The sequence below is a fragment of the Cucumis sativus genome, unplaced genomic scaffold (genome assembly GCF_000004075.3).
Source record: "Cucumis sativus cultivar 9930 unplaced genomic scaffold, Cucumber_9930_V3 scaffold38, whole genome shotgun sequence".
NCBI classification, from domain to species: Eukaryota; Viridiplantae; Streptophyta; class Magnoliopsida; order Cucurbitales; family Cucurbitaceae; genus Cucumis; species Cucumis sativus.
In genome coordinates, this window is record NW_022279547.1 from 102,025 (window position 1) to 126,034 (window position 24,010).

Consider the following 24,010-nt stretch of genomic DNA (forward strand, 5'->3'; position numbering starts at 1 on the left):
TTTGTGATAATACTAGTGCCATAAATTTGACTAAGAATCCTATTCATCATTCTAGAACTAAGCATATAGATATTAGGCATCACTTTATTAGAGAGCATGTACAAAATGGTCATATTACTCTTGAGTTTGTAAGCTCCAATAATCAATTAGCGGATATATTTACCAAGCCTTTGAGTGAAGAAAGCTTTTGTAAAAATAGGCTTGAGCTTGGAATTATTCGTTGGGATGCATCTTGATTTTATATCTTACTTGATATTGTTACCGTAATGCATATTGATAGGAGGAGAATTAGACATTTTGTATGTGTTCATGTTTTTTGGGAGAGCTAACTTCATTGGTATTGTTTTTGATGATTCCAAAGGGGGAGAAGTATAAGAAAAATATGTTTTTATCAATTTGTTGCATAATTGTTTCTATTGAATAATGCATATTTTTTTAGAGAAAAAAAATTAATTAAGGACAAAGAAGGTTCTCTTATCAATTGTTTTCAAGTATGTTCTTTGTGGTGAAATATATACATGAGCTTTATGGTTATACATCTTGATAATAGAATTACTTGTTGATCATGTGTGTTTCAAGTTATTTTTCTTCAATGATTTGTCATCATAAAAAAGGGGGAGATTGTTGGCTTTTTGGCCCTTAATCTCAAATTTATTTATTTTAATTATTCAATTAATTTATGTTTTGATGATAACAAATCTGATTTTTTTATTGACAATTTTATTAATTTGAATAGCCATATCGTAGAGCTTGGAAAAATGATTCTAACGCCTCTTGAATCACCCAAATCGAAGTTCAAATGAAGAAAATATTGCTAAAAGAAGGTTAACAAAAAAATACCCGAGATGGTGACGTGGCGACCAAGCATTCAATTTGAACCAATTAGAGAAAGCCACTTGGAGCAATGAAGGAGTAACAAATGTGGCTTTTTGTTATGTTTTATTGGCTTTTATAAGGAAAATGAATTTAAAAAGAAAATGATTTTAATATTATTATTTTTTCTTGTGTCTAACGGCTAGTTGTTTTAAAAGATGGTGAAGTTGCTTTATTGATTTCTTTTTAAACAAAGTATTTTGAAAAGACATATTATTATATTATTATTTGTATTGTGTCTAACGACTAATTAAGTTTAAATCTCAACCATTCATTTTTCTTTTACTTATATCTAATGACCCAAACGATTTTGAATTTATCTTTCCTCTCTTTTTAAATACTTCACATTTACACAAGATCACAACATCTTTACAATCCTCAAGCAAAAAGCCAACATTGTTATTCTCTCTAAAGCTTCCAATTTTTATTCTTTTCATCTTATTCTTGAGAGCTTCTTATTGTATTGTGAGGATTAAATTTGTGAGCTTCAAATTATATACTCACTCTTTTAGAGAGTTTTCTTTTGTATGATTTAAAAACTTCAACATATTGTAACGGTTGGATCCTAACCCGTGGAAAGGATCGGGTTTGCTCTTGAACCCGAAAAAGGAGCAAGAATCGGTTCGGCTCAAATCCGTGGAAAGAGTCCAAAGAAGATTTTCAATCAAAATCCCAAGAGGTGCTTGGGAAAGTGGATGTAGGTTGAGTTTAACCGAACCACTATAAAATTACGGTGTCTTCTTCTCTAACTCTTTTCTAATTATTTTTTAATTTAATTTTAGTTACATACTCTTATTGGTTGAGTTTGATTGCATACTTCCATTCATATATTTTTATCAATCTTGTTATTTAACAAAGTTTACAAAGTTCTTTATTTAAATTTAAAAAGTATCTAATTAGTTGATTTTACTTTTTATTTGTCAAAAAAGTTTATTTAAACCCTATTCACCCCCCTCTAGGGTTGCCATACCGATCCAAAAATTGGTATCAGAGCAAGGTTGCTCATCTTGAAATTTTAATTTCTTGATAAACTTTATTGTTAGAGCATTATGGCAAACCTATTGGCAAATGGTATTGTTGAAGGTCAATCTACTTGTTGCTCATCACTGTAGCATGATAATTGAAATGACCTTAGGGTGGGGATTGAAATCAAGAGCTACAACAAACATCCCTGTGGAGGAAGAACTACAAAAAACATCGTTGAAGAAGCAGTCCATTCTCTTCTTCTATGTAATCCATAAGCATGAATCATATGTGTCCACATAATCCCTTTTTATTCATTGAAAAGGATATGTTAGAGTGAGTAGGCCCAAATATCATTGGGAATAGGAGTAGACCATCCAAAGGAGAAGACAGTACACCATGAATCTGTACAAAGGAATATATTCCTCCCATTACCAAGCTTAAACTTTGCAACTTGAAATGCTGATCCATGGACTTCTCAAACCTAAACCAAGCTTACCCGAAGTGCACCAAAGATTTGGATCAACTCCATGAATACTTCTAACAATTTTGCACCATAAAGAGTCCTGCTCCTTAAGGATTCTCCAACTCCATTTAAACAATAAAGCTGTATTTCTGTTTTCATTTCCAATCCCTAGACCACCATCTTTTAGAGCTTTCGAAGCTAACTCCTGTTTAACCAAAGGATTCAGCTTGCTGCCTTTTTGACCTTCCCAAAAGAAGTTACATAAAAGTCTCCAATTCTTGTATCACCAAGAAAGGCATTTGGAATAAGGACATATTATAAGTTGGTAGGTTGGCCAAAACTGAATTACATAAAGTTTAACGGGTCATTGATTCCTCTGCTTCTTTTACTGTTAAATCCCTAATTGATGATTTAACTTGTTCAATAGAGTCCTCTACCAGAAATCTTTATTCTATTATTCGGTCTGATCACTACCCAAAGAAAATTAAATTATTCTGGGAACTTAGTCACGGTGCCATTAATACTGCTGATTGCCTCCAACGCCAAATGTCGTATATGTCTTTTTCTCCCTCTTGGTATGTTGTGTGTCAAACTGCTGCGGAATCTGCCTCTCACCAATTTGCGCACCGTTCCTTTGCTACTCAGTTTTGGCACATCATCTGGGATGCTTTTTGGTTGGTCGATCTCTCTTTCCAATAAAAACTTCTTGGTGGGTCACCTTTTTGTGGGATGTAAAAAGACAATTTGGTTGGCTATTGTTCGTGCCTTCTCCTAGACTTTATGGACTGAGCACAATAGGAGGCTGTTTCAGGACTCTACTGCCTCTTGTACTTCTTTTTTGGACACCATTTTATCTACTGCTTTTTATTGGTACAAAAATGGGCACCCTTTTAAGAACTATAGTCTCTCCTTTCTCTTTTCTAATTGGCTATATTTTTTTAATCACCTTTAGGAGTTTGGGTTTCCCCTGTTTCATTTTATCAATGAAATGTTTCTTATCTTAAAAAAAAAAAAAGTTAAACGGCCCCTCTGGACAAGTTATACCCTTTTCCATTTATCGAGTTTCAAATGGACTTTATCTATAACAGGCTGCCAAAAAGACTGCTGTTTAGAATAACCACCAAGAGGTAAGCCAAGATATATAAAGGCAATTACCAGCCTCCCAATTCAGCCTTGAAGAAGTAGAGATCAATGTAGCCTCATCAATATTGCCTCCATATAATGCTTACTTCTCCCAATTAACTTGCTGCCCTGAGCACAATTCGAAGAGAATATCTAACATGGCTTCTATTTTTTATTCTAAAATCTTTCAATCCTGCAATCATAGACGATACCTTTCTTTTTGTAAATAAGGATAAGTAGGACGTGGGGAGTTTGAAAGGGTTGCTTGTAGAAGAGTTAGATGAACCCCCCCCCCCCTCCCCGAGTGGTTCCATGATTGTAAACATCTCTCAACTTTCACAATCATAGGAGTTCAAAAGGATAACATACGAGGCTTGTACTTTTTGTGAGATTGTGGAGTGCATAATGAATCTAAAGAATATTTAAGGTAACAGATAGCCTCCTAACAATGAAATGCATTGAAAGAAAATGTTGCACTAAGAAAAATAAATAACGAATTCTGCTCAATATAATAAAAATCAAACAAATCAACATAATGGACTTACTGTATTGCCTTTCTCTATGTACCAATGAAGCCTATCAACAATCTGCATTGCAGAAGACATTTTAGTATTTACAAGGACTATGAAATGGAAAAAATAATGAGAGCGAGAAAAAATTAAACAGGAAAAATAATGGAGAAAACACGTCCATATGTCTGGACAGCAAAAAAGACCGGCTGCTAACAATTTCCTTCTGCTATCACACATTGATGTTTTATAAGAGACATCATCAGACAAAAGCGAAGTAGAAACAGCTTAGGGACGGTGAAAAGTGAACCCCATCCCAAAAAAACTAATTGCAGAAAATTTGACCAATTGTTGTGATGCAAAGAAATTGGATAATTGCAAAAGAATTGGCTATAACTATGAGCCCACCACAAGGAGATGAGTTGTAAATTTCCACCAAAAGAAGTTATATCAGAAGACTTAGCTTCAAAAAGTTTAAAGTTACTTTCAAGCCAACGCAACTAAAGGAATGCCCCGACAGCATACCCCAAAGGACTTCAACTTCACTTGAGAAAGCCAGTCATCAATATGATTAGAATTAGAAAGACAAGCGGAAATCTGAAGGTACTAAGCAGAAAGCTTCTTCCCTTGGAAGCAAAGAAGCAATGAGGAAAAAGGTGATAAATATTGTCCTCCTTTTCCATATACAAACTGCATATGAACAGGCAAAAAGGTTAAACCTCATCAAATTCTGAAGCCTATCCTGATTATTAAGACTCTTATAATCTCAGGACCATATAAACACTTCCATGTTCTTTGCGATCTGAAAATTCAATACACTTTTAATAAGTCAGGACATCAAAGAAGTATTCACTTTAGAAATATTCATAAATGCCTCCTCCCACTTTGTGAAGAGGGATAATGTGAAGAAACTAATTTTGCAAGGGGGTTCGGGTGATACCCAGTACAGAAGAGAAGTCCAATTGTAAAAAAAACATTTCATTTATAAATGAAATCTGGGGAAAACCCCAAACACCTAAAGGAACTTATAGAAGAGAAGGATGTCCAATTGTTAACTAAAATAGATTATCTATAGAGAGAGGGGGGGCTTAGCTTTACACCAAGGAAAAGAAATAGACAGAACAAATTCCATAAAATATCTGAACAAGGAAGAAGAATCATGAAAAAGCCACTTATTCCTTTCACCCCACAGATACCAAAAGAACGCCGCATGTCAACCAAAGTGTCATCTTTGTACCACCAAAGGGTTGACCCACCAGAAGAGAAGCCAATGTGTCCAAAATGTTATTAAGACACGTATAAGACCATCAAAAAGCCTAAAAAGAATATCCCAAAAATTGGCAGCAAGAGGAAAATGGAAAAACAAATGGATCGAAGATTCAGCGTAGCAGCAACACATGTGACACCAAGAAGGAGAAATAGACATATAAAGCATGCAACGTGGAAGACAATCAGCAGTATTGATGGCACCCCAACTAAGATCTTAAAGAAAAATTTTCATCGTTTTAGGAAAATCTATCTTTCCAAATCACAGAACAAAAATCAGACAATAATGGATCAACCGTGCCCACTAAGTCAGCTATAAGGGATCTAACAGTAAAACCAGAAGTAGGATCAAGAGGCCACAACCAAGAATCCAAATAGCAGTGCAAGCTAACAGCAGCCAGGTGGAGAGATACTAAGGCCCTTTTGACCAAGTGGATTCAAAGATATTACAAGCAAAAGTTCTCTGTTGGGTGGAAGGTGCTCACAGCTTATTATAGCTCCTCACATTTCCAACCAAAAGCCTATTCTCAGTGTCAAGTCTTCCTCATATATCCCACGGAAAAGGATTATAAGCTACTGCCTATTGTCATCTTCCTTTTTCCCATATTTCTTTCAAGATTGGAATGGGTCAATACTTTGTTTTCAATCCACTTGGAGATCAAAAGGAACTGGATGGATCTTTCTTGAAGCTCATGGAAAATCAGGAAGAATGTTAACCAAGTGAGATGAAAGTAAATTTTCTTTTATTGAAGTATTGAAAGGGGCCACTCACTGTCAGTTAAATGCAGAACAATGTGCAATAAGTTGTGTTGGGTAACCAATATTTATGGACCTACTGATTACAGAGAGAAAATTCATTTGGTCAGAGCTGCTCTCCCTCATTGGTTATTGTATAGAAGCTTGGTGTTTGGGAGGGGATTTTAATATGACCAAATCAAAGGGGAGCGATTTCCAGCAAGTAGAATGACTTGTGGCATGAATGAGGAAATTCAATAAATTCATTGAAGAATGGAAACTCATTGAAGTTATTTTACTGAACAGAAAATTAACATGGTCAAGAGAAGGAAGAGTAGTTTTGAGATCATTGCTTGACAGATTTTTAGTTACTTTTGACCGGGACAAGGCTTTTGCGAACACACGTGTAACTCGTCAAGTAAGGATCTCCTCAAACCACTTCCCTTTCTTATTAGAAGCAGGGGCATTCGAGTGGGAGCCTTCCCCTTTTCGATTTTGCAACAGCTGGTTGCTAGACAAGCATTGCTGCCAATTTATTGAAAATTCATTAACCACAAGCACTCCTCCGGGCTGGATGGGCTTTGCCTTATCAACTCAACTCCAAAACATTAAGGGTCAACTCAAATCATGGCATTCAGATTATGAAAGAAAACAGAAAAGTCATGAAGAAACCTTATTAAAAGCCATCGCACTAGAAGAGAAAAAATATGATCAACCGGATACGTGCACAGTGGATCACTTATTGTTAATAAGAGAGTGGATCTTCTAGCTCTTTGTAGAAGGGAGGAAAGAGATATAATCCAGAAAACTAAGTTGACTTGGCTGAAATTGGGGAACAAAAATATGAGTTTCTTCCATCGTTCTCATCGGGGGAGAAAAAAAAAAAAAAGAAGTCTAATTCCGAAGCTTGTTAATAATCAAGGAAACCCAACCACTTTATTCTTTGAAATTGAGCATTTAATACTTGATTTCTACAGCACCCTCTATGAGAAATCTCCTCACACCTCCGTTTTTTATTGGTCTGTAGTTTCAGCAGATCAAAATAAAAGGCTTATTTCAAAATTTAGTTTGGTGGAGATCAGGGCAGCATTAAAATCAATGGGAAGAAACAGAGGCTCCAGGTCCGGATAGCTTCACAGTAGAATTCTTCATCAAATTTTGGGATCTCCTCAAGGAAAATCTTTGTAAATTATTCAATGAGTTCTATGGGACTGGGAAACTAAATGCATGTAAAGGAGAAATTTATTTGCTTGATCAAGAAAAAGGAAGATGCAGTAAAGGTAATTGATTTCCGGCCCATAAGTTTCACTACTTTGCTGTACAAATTGATTGCAAAAGTGCTTGCTGAAAGAATGAAGATAATTATGCCCAGTATTAGAGCTCTCACTCAAAGTGCCTTTTTGGATGGCCGCCAAATTCTGGATCCTGTACTTATTGCAAATAAAGTTGTGGAGTATTATAGGTCCAAAAAAAGCAAGGATGGATTACAAACTGGACCTTGGAGAGGCATTTGATCGAGTTGATTGGGGTTTCTTGGAAAGAATTTTGAAGCAGAAAAATTTCAATCATTGATGGATCATCTCTTCGATCATGGATTGTGTTGTTTTTTTTTTAAGAGACACAAGGCAAACTCTATTATAGAAATAATATAAAAACTGAAATAATATACCCCCAAACACCTCTGTTTCAATTTAGGCATTAACAGTTCTAATTATGCACTATTTTAAGGCTGTTGAAGAAGAAATATGTAAGTTTCAAATTAGAACTTGCCCAGGTACCAACAAGCTACAAAATCTTTTGGCATGTCACTTGTTTAAGTCAGAAAAGTAAAAATCCTCCATCTCATGAACTCCCCCAAATCAAAAGTCAAGTCTCCCAACAACAGTAGCTTACGCTTCATAGCTCATTGCAAGACCAACAACTGAAATGAGTTTCTAAAACCCATTCTCTTTTTCTATTACTGCATTCCACACCTGTCCGACCACGGTGCTGCCATGATTGATCCAAATTTTCCCAAGTAACTGAATGCCTTTGCATTGCAATTACTCATCCCCCCATGTTGATATTCCGTCCATTCCAATTTCAACTATTGGGGATATTTGTAACCTTCCAACTCGATCTTGGCTTTTAGATTCCTTTCTATTAGCTGAAAATGATGCCAAGTTAGGCTTTAAATTCATCTCCTCTACTTCTTTCTCACCAACCTTTTGGAGAACAGCATCCATGTCTTCAATAAGATCATCTCCGAAAAGCTGTTCAAATGGCACTTCAGCGTCGTCAATAACACCAATCTGCCTTTCCCCTTCCTTCTTTGCTTTCTTCTTATGGTTTTCAATCTTGGTAAGTGTCTCCTTGTGTATTGGCAAAGATGGCTCCTTATTGCTTTTTGTTCTTTTCTGCTTTGAAGTCTTCTTTTCCTTATCAATATCATTGGTACCGAGATTTATCTTATTGTCAAGAGATGGAATTACTTTCTCCTCCCTGGTGACCTTATCCATCTTACGTTTTTTGCGTTCCAACTTCCTGTCCACATCAGCACCATTAGTATGATCAAGTTTGCCATCAGTGCCTTGAACAGACGGGTGTGTTTCAACATTCCCATTCAGTTTTCTATCCTTTTTCTCTTTTTGACGATCTAGGCTCCTGATTGGAGTGTCGTCTTCTTTATCACTCCCATTATCATTCTCATTCTGAATGCATTTATCAATTGATCTCGCATTCAATACACGCAAGCCTGGAACCAGTCGACAAATCTTTTTATCTAACTTAGCACTTTCAGCAATAGGATTCCCTCGAACATAAATATTCCTCAGATAGCCTAATGAACTCAATACCTTTAAATCTGACCATCTCATGATGACATTATTTCCCAAATCCAAATTCAACAACTTCTTGTTATGAGCCAAAGCATTGGGGAGCATCCTGATTTCATTGTGAGCAAGTCTAAGCTCTTTAAGTTCGATACAAAACTTGAGGGATTCAATAGATTGATGTTTGCAGTTAGAAAGGGATAGCTTTTTCATTGAATTCACTTTCAACAGAGAATCTCCAATACTGTGGATTGGATTTCTAGAAAGAACCAGAGTATTCAGGTTCTTCATCTGATCAAGCTTGCAAATAGAAGCAATCTCATTGTCATTCAAAATCAAAGCACAAAAGCCAACAAGGGGTCTAATTTCGTCCATTGACCGAAGCTTATTCTTTCCCGCATTTAATACATTAAGTCTAGAAAGCCCTTCAATTCCTTTTAAGTTATCAAGTTTGTTTTGTACAACTGAGAGCCACTTCAAATTGGTGCATGACTCCAACCCCTGAAGCGATGTGAGATTGTTGAATGTCAAATCAAGCTTCTCCAAGTTTTTGAAAAGGGACAAACCATTTATATCAGAAAGAGCCTTTTGATTGAGCTTGAGAGTAGTGATGGTGAGTGGGTCTTTGGTTTTGTAATCATTGAGAACTTGCTGTATATCCAAGCAAGACATAGTCGTGAAAACCCTAGTTTTCTCTGTTAGGAACAGACACTGCCTCCGAAAACGCCTTCAAACTCCGCTGTCTCTGCTGCTTGTGTGCTGGATTGATCATGGATTGTGTTAAAAACCCTAAGTATTCAGAATTCGTCAATGGGAGGCCCAGAGGAAGAATTCAAGCCTCAAGAGGGTTAAAGCAAGGGGATCCCCTTTCCCTCTTTCTTTTCTTCTGGTTAGCGAAGTGCTTAGTAGTTTCATCTCAAATCTACACTTTAACGGTTTGTATGAAGGTTTCATGGTAGGAAAGAACAATGTTCATGTTCCCCTCCTTCAATTTGCAGACAACACCTTAATATTTTCCAAGTTTGATGAAGTTATTCATGAAAACGTTAAAAAGACGCTTGAAATATTTTAGTGTTATGGGCAAAAGATAAATTGGGAAAAGTCATCTATATGCGGAATTAATATTGGGGAAAGTAAGATCTCCTTAGCGGCATCCATGAGGAATTGCTAAACATTCCTCATGCCAAAAAAATCTCTAATTCCATTGAAAGAACCATGGAGGAACTTCTTTTGAGAAGGGAACAACGGTAGCAAGTTGAACCACCTAGTGAAATGGGAATTAGTTTCCAAACCCCAAGGAGATGGGGGCCTTGGGCTGGACAAGCTGAAATTTAGAAACATTACTCTTCTTGCCAAGTGGAGGTGGAGGTTCATGGCAGAACAAAACTCTCTATGGTATAAGGTGGTTTGTAGTATTCACGGGAGTAGCCTCTTCCAGTGGCACACAAGTGGCAAAGAAAATTCAAGTTTAAGAAGCCCTTGGATAAATATTTCTAGATAGTGTGGCAGCTTTTAAAGTTGGAAAGGGTGACAAAATTTTGTTTTGGTTGGATCCATGAATGGATAGAATTGCTTTGAAGACCACACTCCCAAGCTGTACAGAATTGCCCTTAATCCAAAAGGCTCGGTTGTAGAACATTGGAACGCCTCCACTTCCTCTGGGTTTCTTGATTTCAGAAGATTGTTAGGAGCTTGAAATCTCTAATTTTCAACTTCTCCTGGGCTCCTTGGAAAGGACAAGATTATCCAATATTGAGAATAAAAGAATCTGGTTAATGGAAACTAATGGGGTTTTTTCAGTAAAGTCATTATCGAAGCACTTGTCTCCTGCCACTCCGATGGACCTACAGTTGGAAAAAAGCCTTCAGAAATCTAAAAGCCCGAGGGTAAGTATAACTCTATCGATTATGTTGTTCAGGAGTTCAATTTGTGCATCCATTATGCAAAAGAAGTTACCCACTCATTATATTTCGCCACATATATGCCCATTCTATCTCAAATTTCATGCGGAACTCCAGCACTTGTTTGAATGTGTATATGCTGCCAAGTGTAGGAGTAAACTCTTTCACACCTTTAATCTCAGCTGAGACCTTGATAAAGAATGCAAGAATAATGTTAGACAGTTACTTCTTGGTCCGGTTATGATGAAAAAATGCCTCCTTGCTTTGGTGCAATACCGTCAAGGAAATTTTGTTGGAACTGTGGTTTGAGAGAAATCTGCGAGTCTTCCACAATAAAGCCTCCTCTTGGTTCAATAGATACGAGTGCGCACGTCTGAATGCCTCTTTGTGATGCTCTCTACGAAAACAATTTAAAGACTTCTCTATGCAATATATCTTACTAAACTGGCAGGCCTTTTAACTTTCCTCCTTGTTGATGATTCAGATTTGGCTCACAGCCTCTGGTGTTTCCAACCGTTTCAGAATCTTTCTTTGTCTGGCTGTATTTTTAATTCCTAGTCTGGTTAGAAGTTGTTTCTTATGTCCTTTTTGAGTTGTATTGGTTGTGGTTAGTCCTGCACTTGGACGTTATTAGTTGTTCTATCTTTTTATTATGTAGGATATGATAAGGATACTAAGAGGGTGTCAACTTAGCTGGGATGCTCAAATGCACATCCTTATCCTTGGTTTGAATGCTCATCGTATAATCCTCTTATACTATAAGATTTAGTTTCATTGTTCATTTATTAATAAATGAGGTTGTTTCCTTTTCAAAAAAAATCTAAAGGATCAACTTGATCCAATCTCTTTAAATCATATCGACGAGAGTAATGAATGGTTGGTCGAAACATTGGATGAAGAAAATGATGAAGCTGAAGTTGACAATGAGCTAGTTTTTTATGACAACGACCTCACATGGGGAGATGTAGCTCGTGCTAGCGGCGTTAGAGAACCCCTCATGTACACTAGATCAAAAGGAAAGTCAACTACCTCTCCCTCCACTTCTAGAGTTCAAAAGCAAGCACCAACTATACAAGTAGTTAGTAATGAAGATGAGGACGACGATGAAGAGGAATTAGACATCAAGGAGAACAATGGCCGAGGAGCAATGGACGAAACCATAGAGTTAGATGAATTAGACATCAAGGAGAACAATGGCCGAGGAGCAATGGACGAAACCATAGAGTTAGATGGGGATGTTGATGAATTTGATATTTGATGGTGTTTTAAACTTGTACTTATAGAGTTCTGTTCATTTTTATTTTTTATTTTTTGAAATGGAGACAAACTTCTTTATTAAATAGAACTCAAACTGAAAGTACAAGAGAATTATACAATCGATTTTGTTCATTTTTCTTGATTACAGAACTATTATTAATCTTTGAGGCTTTGACATTTGTCTATAAACTTATGTTCTACCTCATATATTATTTATTTATTTATTCATTCATTGCACCTCGCTTCGCTCAGGCATTGCCTTTATGTCGCCTCTCACCTTGAGGTGCCCCTTGCGCTTTGAAAACACTGCTGAGAGAGAGCAGTTTCATGTTTTTTTGAAACGGAGACAAAACTTCTTTATTAATAAGAACCCTAAGTACAAGAAAATTATACAAAGAGAGCAATAAAGAAGAAATAGAAAGGGGACATATCAACTAGGTCGACACCCCCATAGCGTCAATCATCATATCCCGAAAAAGTGATGATAGACCACCAATTATTTTACAATATAGCAGGAGGAAAAAGGAGGCAGTTGCACGTGAACAAGAGAAGGGAAATGGAGAAAGAAGTGGAAACCACCTTGGTGGGGACCATGGTTAATTACATGGGAGAGAGTTAAAAGGGAAAGAAGGAAGGGAAGAGAGGAGTGGTTAGTCAGTTTCTGGAAGTGGAGGGCTGTAATTTCCTGGAGAGCAGGGAATGCAGAAAGTGTTCAGTTTCTGTAGTCTGTAGCAAGTTATTTCCATTATCGTGAACTCCTTTACTGTTTTGTTGTTTTATGTTGAACTTTGTATTAGTTCTTGTGTTGTACTTTGTTTTCAAGACTCTGTGTTAGTTCTGTTTTCTGTAGAAGTTTGGCTGATAAATAAACTAGTAGAACACACTACTTGGTGTTCTATCAAGTAAATATCAAAGCAAAACAAAACAAACAAACAGCCAATTACCAGGTCCAGAAAAAAAAACAGAAAATTAAAAGAAACCCCAAAAAACAATTACAATCTCAAAATAAAATTAAACAAGGTCAAGACTTCAAAGCTTCAAACTTCAGACAGTAAGAACTGCAAATGGAGAGAAAATGAACCGGCAATGGTTAGGCTCGATTAAGAAAGGCATTCCAATTGAGGTAAATATCTTGAATGGAAAAATTAGCAGACTCATTTTTTAATGAACACCAAGCTGCAACACTAAGATCTACTGCACACATAATTTCTGCTCTTTGACTTTGCTTTATCATGGAAGAAATGTTGATTCCGCTCAAACCATAATTCTGAAAATAAAGCTTTTAACAAAGTTATCCAAATGATGCGAGATTTTTGGGAAAAATCAGACTCGACAGCAGCTGAACCACATTAGCGCCTAGACAGCGATCAAAAGTCCAAACTAAATTGAACAAGGACAAAATCCTTTCCTAGCCAAAATAAGAGACGGGACAAAACAAAAAAAAATGTGATAAAGGGTCTCACTAGAAAGAAAATCCTTTCCCAGCCAAGAAAATGTGACAAGAATTCCCCCAGATGGCGCAACAGATGCACTAGTGTGCAAGGCGAGGCACTATGCATGCGCCTAGGAGGCTTTCTAAAACACAGCATGTGTCTAGCAAAAGGAAAGTCAAACACCTCATAGAAACAACTCCAAACTAACCAAACAAAGTCATGATTCAAAAAGATATGATTGAAGTCTTTTTTCTGCCCACCAATACAGAATGTGAAAAAGCAGCCCTACAAAAAGGATCATCTTTCTAAAAACCAATCTAATCTGTAAAAGTCTTCCTCTTTTCAGCCTCCTCATAGTGTTCTTCCTCCTATGATCTCGAGTTTGTCTTGGTGCAAGTTTTTGGTCGCCTTTTATTTAGAAGGATGTTTAGTCTTGTATTTGTATTTGTATTTCCCTGTACTTCTTTTGTGTTTGTTTTGCCTTTAGCCATTACTCCTTTGTTATGGGTTTTAGCTTGGTTGGATATGATGAGGGTGTTAAGGGGGTGTCAACCTAGTTGAGATGTCCAGGTGCACCCCCGATCCATGCTTACATGCTCATTGTATAATTCTTTTGTATTATGAGCTTTTGTCTCATTATTATTATATTAATATTAATAAAGAGGCTGTCTTCTTTTTAAAAGAAATATCTGTAGAAGTCTTCCATGATTGACTTACCACAAACAGAAGTGCTAAGTCTTCTAGAAAAATTTTACAAAATCTCTAAAAGAGGGAACTACATTCTTAAAATTTTCACAAAAGCTCCAAAAGAGGGAACTACAAGAAATACTTTTAGAAGGATTCAAGCTCCAAAAGAGAAACAATCCTTCTCCTTCGTATTAATATCAAATGTCTCGTTCGAGGATACAAGAGCCACTATGTCAGTTGCTTCTCTATCAAACAACAAATGACAGAATCCCAACAATATCCTAGAGCTACTAAAACGAGAAAAGGCATCTGCCACCAAATGATTCAGCATAAGGAAAAAGATGTAAACAGGAAAATAGAGAGCAGGGGCCGAATGTCTAAGATGAAAGCACAAAATAGTTCAAAACTTCGAAAACACAAAATATTAGTCAGTATAAGACCATGCTTTGTCAAAAATTTCGTCAAAGCAGCTGAGCAAATAAAAGCCTAAGAAATTTCTTTAGAACAGTGCAATAAGAAATTGTAAGCACCTTCCACTTAAATATGTGATTAAGAACTTCAGGCTCACAAACAGCTTCTGCATCCTCAATGCAACATCCTTCCTCAAGCTTGCGCAGAGCAGCTCGAACAGCCTAACAACCAAAACAGTAGACCATTAAGGGATAAGAAACCACGAGATCACTTTAAGGATACAAAAGTTAATAATTTTCTTACCACAACTGACCCTTCCAACTTCCCCATCTTAATTGTCTTGTCCACTACATGTTTTAAAGAATATGCATGAGTAGATGGGACTTTGTGCTTCTTAATTACGTCTTCCAAAGTAATTGACGATGCAACATTTTTCATCATGTCCATTAACCTAGGTTAAAAGAAAGAATATTTTAGAAACAAATCCACTTTACCAAACATGCAAGCGTGCACTTTAGGGAAGTTTATAACTGTTGTCATTCCTTAATTCATTTTTTAAGGGTGAGGGCATCAAAACCAAATGTGAAGTACAAATGGCAGTTACCTCCTCTCCGAATTGGCATCTAATAGGAGCATCCCACTTCTATCCTCCTTGTAAATCTTACTTGGATCAAATCTCTTGGTTGGTATGGCAGACTTGCCAACTAAGGAGGATTTTTTCACTTTGATCGTCTTATCAATGTCCATGAGGACAGATTCTCCTTTTTGATTCAAAGAGTTTCTTGAAATGTTACCCAATTTCACATTTTTAGACTCAGAACTCCACAATGATTTCGCAGTCACTTTACCAAGAAGCTTCCCATCAGATGAGGACCTCTCAAATGATTTGGATACTTTTGCAGCAGATTTTCCCTGAAGGTCATCTGGCATAGATCCCTTCTTTGATACAACATTCTCCCTACTCCCACGAAAAACTATCGTCTTCCCTCGTCTTGTATCACTGATAGGAAGTTTCCTTTTCTGAATGGGAAGCCTACTCTCTTCAAGACCAGGAAATTTTATATGGTCTCTAGCAGGAGTCTCAATTTCTTCATCAATCTCGTGGTCCCTGGTCAAATTAAATGAAAAAAAAAACATTAATAGGCCAATACTGATTAAAGGAAATAGTAGTAACAGCTGACACAGCAATCTTACAAGCAATATATCAAAATGCGATTAGGTAATAGCTTTTCCCATGCCCTGGTCGGGGTTTCACCATCCTCAGAACCTTCAAAAGTGATTTTCCTAACAAAAACAATGCATTCTTTAACCAATTAAGCACCAGAACTTAAAAAATTACACTCTGATTCACTATATAGAAATTCAAAGGATACCTTGGTAAGCATTTCCTGTGGTATGATTTTGGACACCGTCGACAAACAGCAAACTGTAGTTCCCATATTTTCTTATTTTCGCCGAGCGCACAAACAGAGCACTTATGCACAGGGCATGAGAAAGATTCTCCAGATGCAATCTTCTTCTCAAGGTCTCCAGCGGCAACTTTATTCTCCGGATGAAGCAATCTTGAAATACATTTAGGATGATAAAAATAACCACAAGTTGCATTTACGCATTGGAAGACCTAAAGAGCAATAGTAACTCATATTAGGTAATAATCAGAGACTGATGTCTAAAATCATAAGTAAATCTCTTTTTCTAATAAGAAAAGCATATGTATATTCAACAAAAAAAGCCAAGAAGGACCATCTAAGAGGAAAGGGTTGAGAAAACCCCCACCCACAAAACTAATAAAGAAGAGCCTAGCAATTATTAATACTCATTAAAAGATCTAATTACAAAGGGAGATATGAGCTATTGGCAAAATTAACAATGTGTTAGAAAGTTGCTAACAAGAACAAGATATTAATTTATTATAATGAACTATAAGAAAATACAAGATAAACCCAAGTATAAGGCACTTGGAACCTCCCTCTTGAGTACTCTCACCCAAGCCCTAAATCACTCCACATAATAACCTCTCTCTCTCACTTACCCTCCCTCCATTTATAACAAAATGTAACCACCCTAGTAACCACACATAATAGCTACTAGTAACCACACTTACACAATAACTACTAGTAACTTCCTAAGTATCTAATTACCCTTATACCCCTAACCCTATACTAATCTAATTACCCTTATACAATATAAACCCATGTATACAAATGTAGGTATCTAACACAATGCTAATAAATAAATTACATTAAAACTACAAAGATTCCAAACCTACAAACAAGAAACTAGCAAAAAAAGTCAAACAACTCAAACCCAATCAAAGGGTCGACAAAATTATGAACCAAAAGATTGTGAAAAAACTCTAGTGTAAATGTAAAGATGGAAAGATATTAGGGTTCACCTAAGTTCATTATGATTATAATAAACAAAAACAAATTAATAAAACAAAAAAAAAAGGGAGCCAATGTCTATATTGCGCAGGATTCATATAGTAAATATTCATACAATACGTGAAGGATAGCCATTTTAGTAGTGAAGTGTATGGTCAATCGATTTTATACCTACAATGAGTTATTTTTAGAGGAGTTTCATTGAATCTTTAACAACTTTCCAAATATAAGCAGAGTACAAATAAACTTGACTTTGTATTACTCTCTTTGTATAACTCTCTTGTACTTTGAGTGCATATTAATAAAAAAGATTTGTCTCCGTTTCAAAATAAATAAATAAACTTGACTTTGAGGGTGAGTATTTTTTGTTTATATGATGATAAAACCAATTTCAATGAGGAAAAAAAAAGAGAGAATAGGAGGCTAACCAAAAGCCAGCCCACTAAAAGGAAGGGAACCCTCTAGAAAAAGGGACCCAACTATGCAAAATAACACCTATAGAATAATTACAAAATTCCTTCGAATTCAAGGCCCACAAAGAAACATGATAACGTACAAGGGACCAAATCTCACTGGGGACCCTCTCCCCACCCCTAAAAACCCCATTGTTCTGCTCACCCCACACCACCCATAAAATAGAACACACCCCCATGACCCAAAGGAAGTGCCCTTCTCACTGGTCAGGGTTGAGAAGGAACTCCTCAAGCAACGCACACACATCTCTATGTCAAGTCCCCCCTAACGCCAAATGTCTAAAACAAAGAGTTCCAAACCAAGCTGGAAAACTCACAATGCCCAGAATGTGGTCCAGATCTCCCTCCCTTTTCTACAAAGAATGCAACAAGAAAGGACCTACAAGCGAGAGCATCTTCCTCTTAAGCCTATCCATCCTGTTTTTTTTTCTTTTTACGGTCGTGTAAAACTTGCCAACTAAAGAACTTAACTTTCCTAGGAATCTCAATCCTCCACAGCACAAGAAAACAGATAGACCTAGGGGAGAACCACTTCACCCACGTCTAAACGAGTGGCCCTCAAGTACCTCTATTGTTTCCCTATAGGAAAAAGCACAACAGAACCCAAAAGAGAGGGAATACGAGCTCCTAGACCACACGAGAATATCAGCAACAAAACAGTGTTTGTGATCAAGAAAATGATACGAAAGAGGGAATAAGAAACAGAGAGGTCTCTCCCCCATCCAATGGTCTTCCCAAAAGTAAGTATCTCTCCCCCATCCAATGGTCTTCCCAAAAGGAAGTATCTCTCCCCTTCCCCACCACACAATGAATGAATTGAACAAAAGCAAGGAGATCTTTCTAGAAAATCTACGAGAATTCTTCGAACAAAAGATAATTCAGTATTTGTCCATACATGAGGGGAAGACTTCCACTTATAGAGTTTTAATACAAGTGGTGGTAAAAAATGGAATTAACCTAAGACTATGACCCAGCTAACCACATTCTTCTTACATCACCACTTTCCCCTTCTCCCTCCTGATTCAATTGATGCAATCAAGCTCTCTTTCAACCCTAACATCATTTCCAATTAAATCAACTCAGTTGACATCAATTTCATGAGGATCGAGCTCGTGCCATTTCTTCGAACTCAAAGAATGGGTGGGTTGGCATCTGAAGTGATTCTTTAGACTCTATCACTTTTGAGTTGGTAGCAAAAACATATTCAGGGGAATTGATGTAGAGTGTAGAATAATGGGGGCCAAGGCTTCTGCTGATTATTCAAGTCAAGATATTAGTTTAAACTGGAGTGCTCTCATCTCCATGTAATTGTTGATGGCAACCGTGGATAAGATGGCTCTCTTCCTCTACTACACTTCATAGTCTTGTTTTGCTATTTTTGAATATTCTTGGCGATGGAACAAAGATCAAGAACTTTTCTATTGATGTAGTGAGAAGAAACAACAAATGTTCAAATGAAACAGAAAATCTGGAAGTTGCTAAAAGGTAAGTTCTCTTTGTTATCCCTCCTCCCCCCTCCCTCCTGCTCCCTTTTCGGTTCTCTCTTTTTCCAGTAGCCTCACAACGACTACTTTTCAGTCTAACAACGTTAGCCTCCTGGTGAAGTCTACCCACAGACCAATCACTAAAGGTCTGGTGGTTGAGTTTCGTTTTAATTGCACAGGGAAGCTTAGAAGTGAGACTGCAATGGAAGTGGTAAGTTACGAAGTTCTTCAATCGTATTATCGCATTTGGTCAGAAGACGATAGCTTCCTTGTCAAAGATGTGAGCTGGTGCCTGAAAGCATTATAAGTGTTATTAAGAGGCCCAGCAGATTGTTTCTTCCAGAAATGGGGGAGTTAAACCAAGGAAGGTTGAAGTTGTCAAAGTTCAAGGCAAAAAAGGGTTGGGTGTTATGTTGTGTGACCTATGGCCATTTTCAGGTGGACACTCCTTCATTCGAGTGTGTTAGGGAGAAGACAAACAGGGGTGGGTGGCATTTCACAAAATGCTGGAGAATTTCCTTTTCAAAACCAGAGTATATAAGTTGGTATTCACATAAAATTGCCACATCTTTTAATCCAGCCCGGCTAAGAGTACAAGCTTCACAGATAAAGTTAAATCGGATGGTAACTTAACCCATGATGAAAAGAAAAAAAAAGAGTGCCATTAAAGTTGATTATCAGGCTGTGACCAAAGATGAAGGAGAAAGCTCTCAAGTTTCCTCTATTTTGAAGAGAGCAAAACAGAGTCAGGGGGTGACAAATAACTCGGAAGTTATTCAAACAAAGTTTGAAAATGATGTAAGAAGACTAAGAGTTAATTGGGTAATTAGGTAATATTCTAGATTAATTCCCTTTTTAGCCCCATTTGTAATAGAAGTCTTCTCCTCTTGTATGAAGCACATTATTCATTCTAATAAAAGATTCTCAATCTTGGTTCTTGGAGGATTTCTCCTTGAGATTACTTAGGCTACATCAGAATAGTTGTGGATAGTTACAATACTCTTTGCGTTGATTATTGGAGAGAAATTCGAAAACTGCTGGAAATCTTTTTCCAAACAAGAATTATCATCAACCCACTATTGGATGAAAATGCTCTTATTAGTTTGGATCAAGGCCTGGTTGAAGATTTCATCAATGAACCTGAGAGATGGCAGGAGATGGGGCCATTTCACCTAAAGTTCGAAAAATGGGATAGATTAAAAAACAGCCAGCCGTTGGTAATGAAAGGCTGCAGCAGATGGTTAAGAATTGGAAACCTTCCTCTGGACTACTAGTGTAGAAAAACCTTCGAAGCCACCAGAGAGAATTTTGAGGGTTTAGAAAGCATTGCCACAGAAACGCTTAATCTAACCAATTGCAACGAAGCAAGAATTCAAGTTAAACCGAATTTATGTGGTATTATACCTACTACCACTGAAATTACAGACTTTAATAGAAGTAATTTTTTCTTGAATTTTGATGATATTGAGCCTATGGATCCCCCATGTATTTTCAAGGGAAGTCTTATTGTTAAGGATTTTCAAAAACCCTATTGATTAACTAAGGGTTAGGCAAGCTTTGGAAGATGAAGATGTTAATGTTTTGTTCTTCCCTCAAGAACTTGATGTGTTTAAATCCACTAAAACAGCTCCCTCCTTTTCAAGAAATCCATTAGAAGCTTTGAATCAAATTCATGTTTCCTCACCGGCGCCGGAGGCCGACAATCTGATTGGAAATGAAATATGTCCGTTAGAAATTAATAGGCTGTATCCAAGGAAGAGAGAGAATTCAGCAGAAGATATCTATGCATTTAATTCATTGGGCTTTGGTCTAACCTCAAATGGTGGAAAGCTCAAATGGGGCTACTTTCCAGCCTAGTATGAACACGAAAAAAGCTTTAACAAGGAAAGAGAATGTGAATGGAAATGATTCTCTGCAAAGTAATTGTTCTGCTTCCATCCGTAAGGGCACGAAAAAGAAATTTAAAAGAGAGCCTGTTGTAGTTCCTCCGTTATTCCTCCCAAAAGACAGCTCAGCAGCATTAACTAATCACTCAAGAACCCTTCCACCTTCCAGCCGTGTTCTCATATCTTCCTCTGCCTTGGAATCCAACTCTTCCTTGCCTTTTTCCAACCAATCAAACAGTACAGTGAATATAGCATTCCAATTGTCCAAGGATAACTCGAATAATGATCTTCTTCAGTCTCCATCTCACAATACGAGTGAGTTCGAAATACCTCAGAAATTTCCGGCTAACATTTGCTTGCATCAACGAATGAAGAGAAACAAGAAGTGCAAGATTCCTAAAATGTTTCAAGGAAGTTCTTATTTGGTTAAGCCTTTCCGAAAACACTTGACCAAGAAAAGGACTTCTTTTAGCAATTCTTGGACAAAAATCACAAACCCTGACTTGCTTGAGGCTGTTGTGTCAAGATCCAAGTCCCTGGCCTAAATCAAAACAGGTCAGCTTCTTTACCTTTTTTGAATAAACCTGGTTCCCATTTCGGATGTAATTCCCAAGAGTCTTTCAATCCTCCTTCTGTGCGAGGATTACATAGCAATTTTCAGACTTCTCATAAAGGTACGAAAGACTTTGATGAAGAGTCATTGGCAAGTGTAAGCAGTGAAGAACAGGAAAGAGGACAATGAGGAGATAGAAATTACAATAAAATGCCAGTTGATATGAACAAGGCTTTAAGTATTTTATTCCAATCTGAAGAGGTTCAATTACTTTCCATTAAGAAAAGCTTTCCTTTACTCCACTGTAAAAGAAAAATACATACCTAAAAATTGCATTCCATAGTGGATACCTGTGAAATCTCTTTAGCCTAATCCAAAGGAAAACAGGTCATTCGGTGGATATCCTCAGGGTTGAAAATTGAAGATTAGCTATTGAATTGCATGATGATTTGGACAAAAACATGGTGGCTGATTCTTAGAAGTTTTCAAAAGAAATTAGTCCAGACATACTACTAATTCAAGATTCTAGAATGGACAGCTTCGTTAAAGAAGTCATAGAAAGCATATAGAGCTCAAAAGATGTCGGCCAGATTTTAGTTGGAAGCTTTAAAGATTTTCAGGGACTTTCTTACAAGGTGGGTTGAAGGTTTTTTCAGAAAACTGACATTGCTAAAGCTGACTTCTCTTTGATAACTGGAGTAATGAGTTGAAGGCAGTGCTGGCAAGTTTATGTGGATTGGAAGAAGACTACTTCCAGATCCTCTGGACTTTGGATTGTGTTGGCAAGTTAGCTTTGAGGCAGCTGTTTGCATCTTCTTGGCTTTCATTTTCTCCTATCATCTTGAAGATTTGGATGTGCAGTACTTTTTATACGAGTGGAGTGGGCTAATTTTGAGAGAGTGTTTAAGTATTGCTTTTTACTTAGCTTTCTACTGATGTACTGTATTGTGTGGCTTTGATTAGCTCGTTTATTTTCTGATTCGGACTCGTATTTAAGTTTCCATCATATTTATGTTGCCCGATTATAGTCTTTGTTTATGTTTTAGCTTGTTTTTTCCCTTAGTTCTTTTGGTTTTGGTATAATACTCTTGTACTTTGAGCTTTAGTCTCATTATCCTTCATAAAGAGGCTTATTTTCGTTTCAAAAAAAAAAAATCTTGGCAATGATTGTAATTTTTAAGTTATTAAGTTATTTGCAAGTTTCTTTTCAAGGTGTTGATGGTACTAATGGGGTGTCAACCTAGTTGAGATGCCCGGGTGCACCTCCTGATCCACAGCTTTATGCTTGTTGTTTCCATTGTACTTTGAGCATAGTCTCATATCATTATTTTAATGAAAAAGCTTGTTTCTTGTCAAAAAAGGGTGCTGGTGCTGGTGCTGGTGGTTTCAAAGGGTACATAATGGTGTACAAGTTCGATGCCCTCTCACTGATGAAGGCAAGGCGAGGGCTTTTTTTCTCAAAGAAGAAAGGAGTGGGGAGTGGGGTGTGGGTTTTTTTTGCTTATGAAGCATGAATACTCCATGTGAAGCAAAAAATCGTATCAAATACGTATCAAATATCAATACTCCTAAATACTTCCCATATACATATCGGATAAGTGATTTGACATATTTGCTTTTAATAAAAAACAAATATCAAATGCACTTCTGAAGTGGACACGTTGGACCTTCTAAAAAGAAGGCATCTAATCTTTCCCAATCCAAACTAGGTAGCATATTTAAAAAGCCCATTGCCCCCACCCAAAACTAAAAGGAAAAATATTTAAAAAGACCAAACTAGAATCATCTAATCTTCATCCATCCCGCCTAAGTCACACAAAATAACCCACTTAAATATCTTTAACAATTCAATGAAGAAGTTTTTCATTTATCCTCGTACTTCTCTCTCTAATCTTCTTCTCCTCTGTCATTCTAACTCTGGTGCGCCAACCTTTTCTATTCTATTCCATTGCAATTGTATTTCAATATTTTTTAAGAGAAATTGTATTTCAATACCTTTGATAGTACTTCTGGTAAAGTATTTTGTAGTATTGTCATCAACTAGACCAGTGTTTTAAAAAGCGCACTAAGCCGCGCGCCTAGGTGCGCCTAGGCTCAAGGCGCCCACTTGGAGCTTATTTGTGAGGAAGTGCGGAGAATTCTAAAAAGCCCAGATTAGGCGCGCGCCTCAAAGGCGCAAGTCGAATTAGGAGTGGGCTATTTTTATAACTTATGGGCTGGGCTTTAATTATAAAAAACTATTATTATCTAAATTTTTTAAACCTATTACGTGAAAGTGAAGAAACAACCCTTCACCCTTCTCCTCCCGCATGAATTTTCTTCAACACGACTCTTCATCTACTTTTTCGGTTCTTCCGTTCTGCTTCTACTTCAAAACTTTTTGCTTCCTTTTCCACCCTTCTTCTTCACACAAAACGTCAACAAATCTATTTGGTGCTGCGGCTGCCATTACTCTGTTTTTTGGTGCAAAAACAGAGGAAAAGAGAAGACAATAATATTCTGCTTCAGTTTTCACCTCCTCCATTTCAGCTTTATCGCGGGTGAGTATCTCAATCGTACGTTGTAAACTTTTTGCCTCCTCTTGGATTAGATTTAAATTCACATCAAGTGAATCTCTTTGTTCAGTTAACATCTGCATTGCTTTCTCCTTCTTCTGTAACTCTTTGACAAGAACATCAAACTCCATCAGCATCCCACTTTCTTTCACCACAGCTTATTCAATTCTCATTTGAAGCTCAGAAATTCTCTTCCCGTTCTCTTCCTTTTCCTGTTTGAAACAGAATGTACTCTGTTTTAA

At 37.0% G+C, this 24,010-nt stretch overlaps 2 protein-coding genes across 2 annotated transcripts in view; both read right to left on the minus strand.

Annotated features, from left to right (window-relative positions):
* Positions 1-3,304: 3,304 nt before the first annotated feature.
* Positions 3,305-24,010, minus strand: part of LOC116405841 (protein ENHANCED DOWNY MILDEW 2-like) — a 28,667-nt gene continuing 7,961 nt past the window's right edge. Inside the window, exons 6-12 of the mRNA XM_031889610.1 lie at positions 15,807-16,054; positions 15,628-15,717; positions 15,038-15,541; positions 14,737-14,884; positions 14,553-14,654; positions 3,970-4,011; positions 3,305-3,553 (exon numbers count right to left, since the gene is read on the minus strand). Coding sequence (XP_031745470.1) covers positions 3,491-3,553; positions 3,970-4,011; positions 14,553-14,654; positions 14,737-14,884; positions 15,038-15,541; positions 15,628-15,717; positions 15,807-16,054 — 1,197 coding nt within the window. The 3' untranslated portion in view covers positions 3,305-3,490. The remainder of the gene's footprint in view (positions 3,554-3,969; positions 4,012-14,552; positions 14,655-14,736; positions 14,885-15,037; positions 15,542-15,627; positions 15,718-15,806; positions 16,055-24,010) is intronic.
* Positions 4,141-9,668, minus strand: LOC116405863 (leucine-rich repeat-containing protein 9-like). Its single transcript, XM_031889651.1, has one exon. It carries the CDS (start codon positions 9,414-9,416, stop codon positions 7,977-7,979), a length of 1,440 nt encoding a protein of 479 aa, XP_031745511.1. The 5' UTR covers positions 9,417-9,668; the 3' UTR covers positions 4,141-7,976.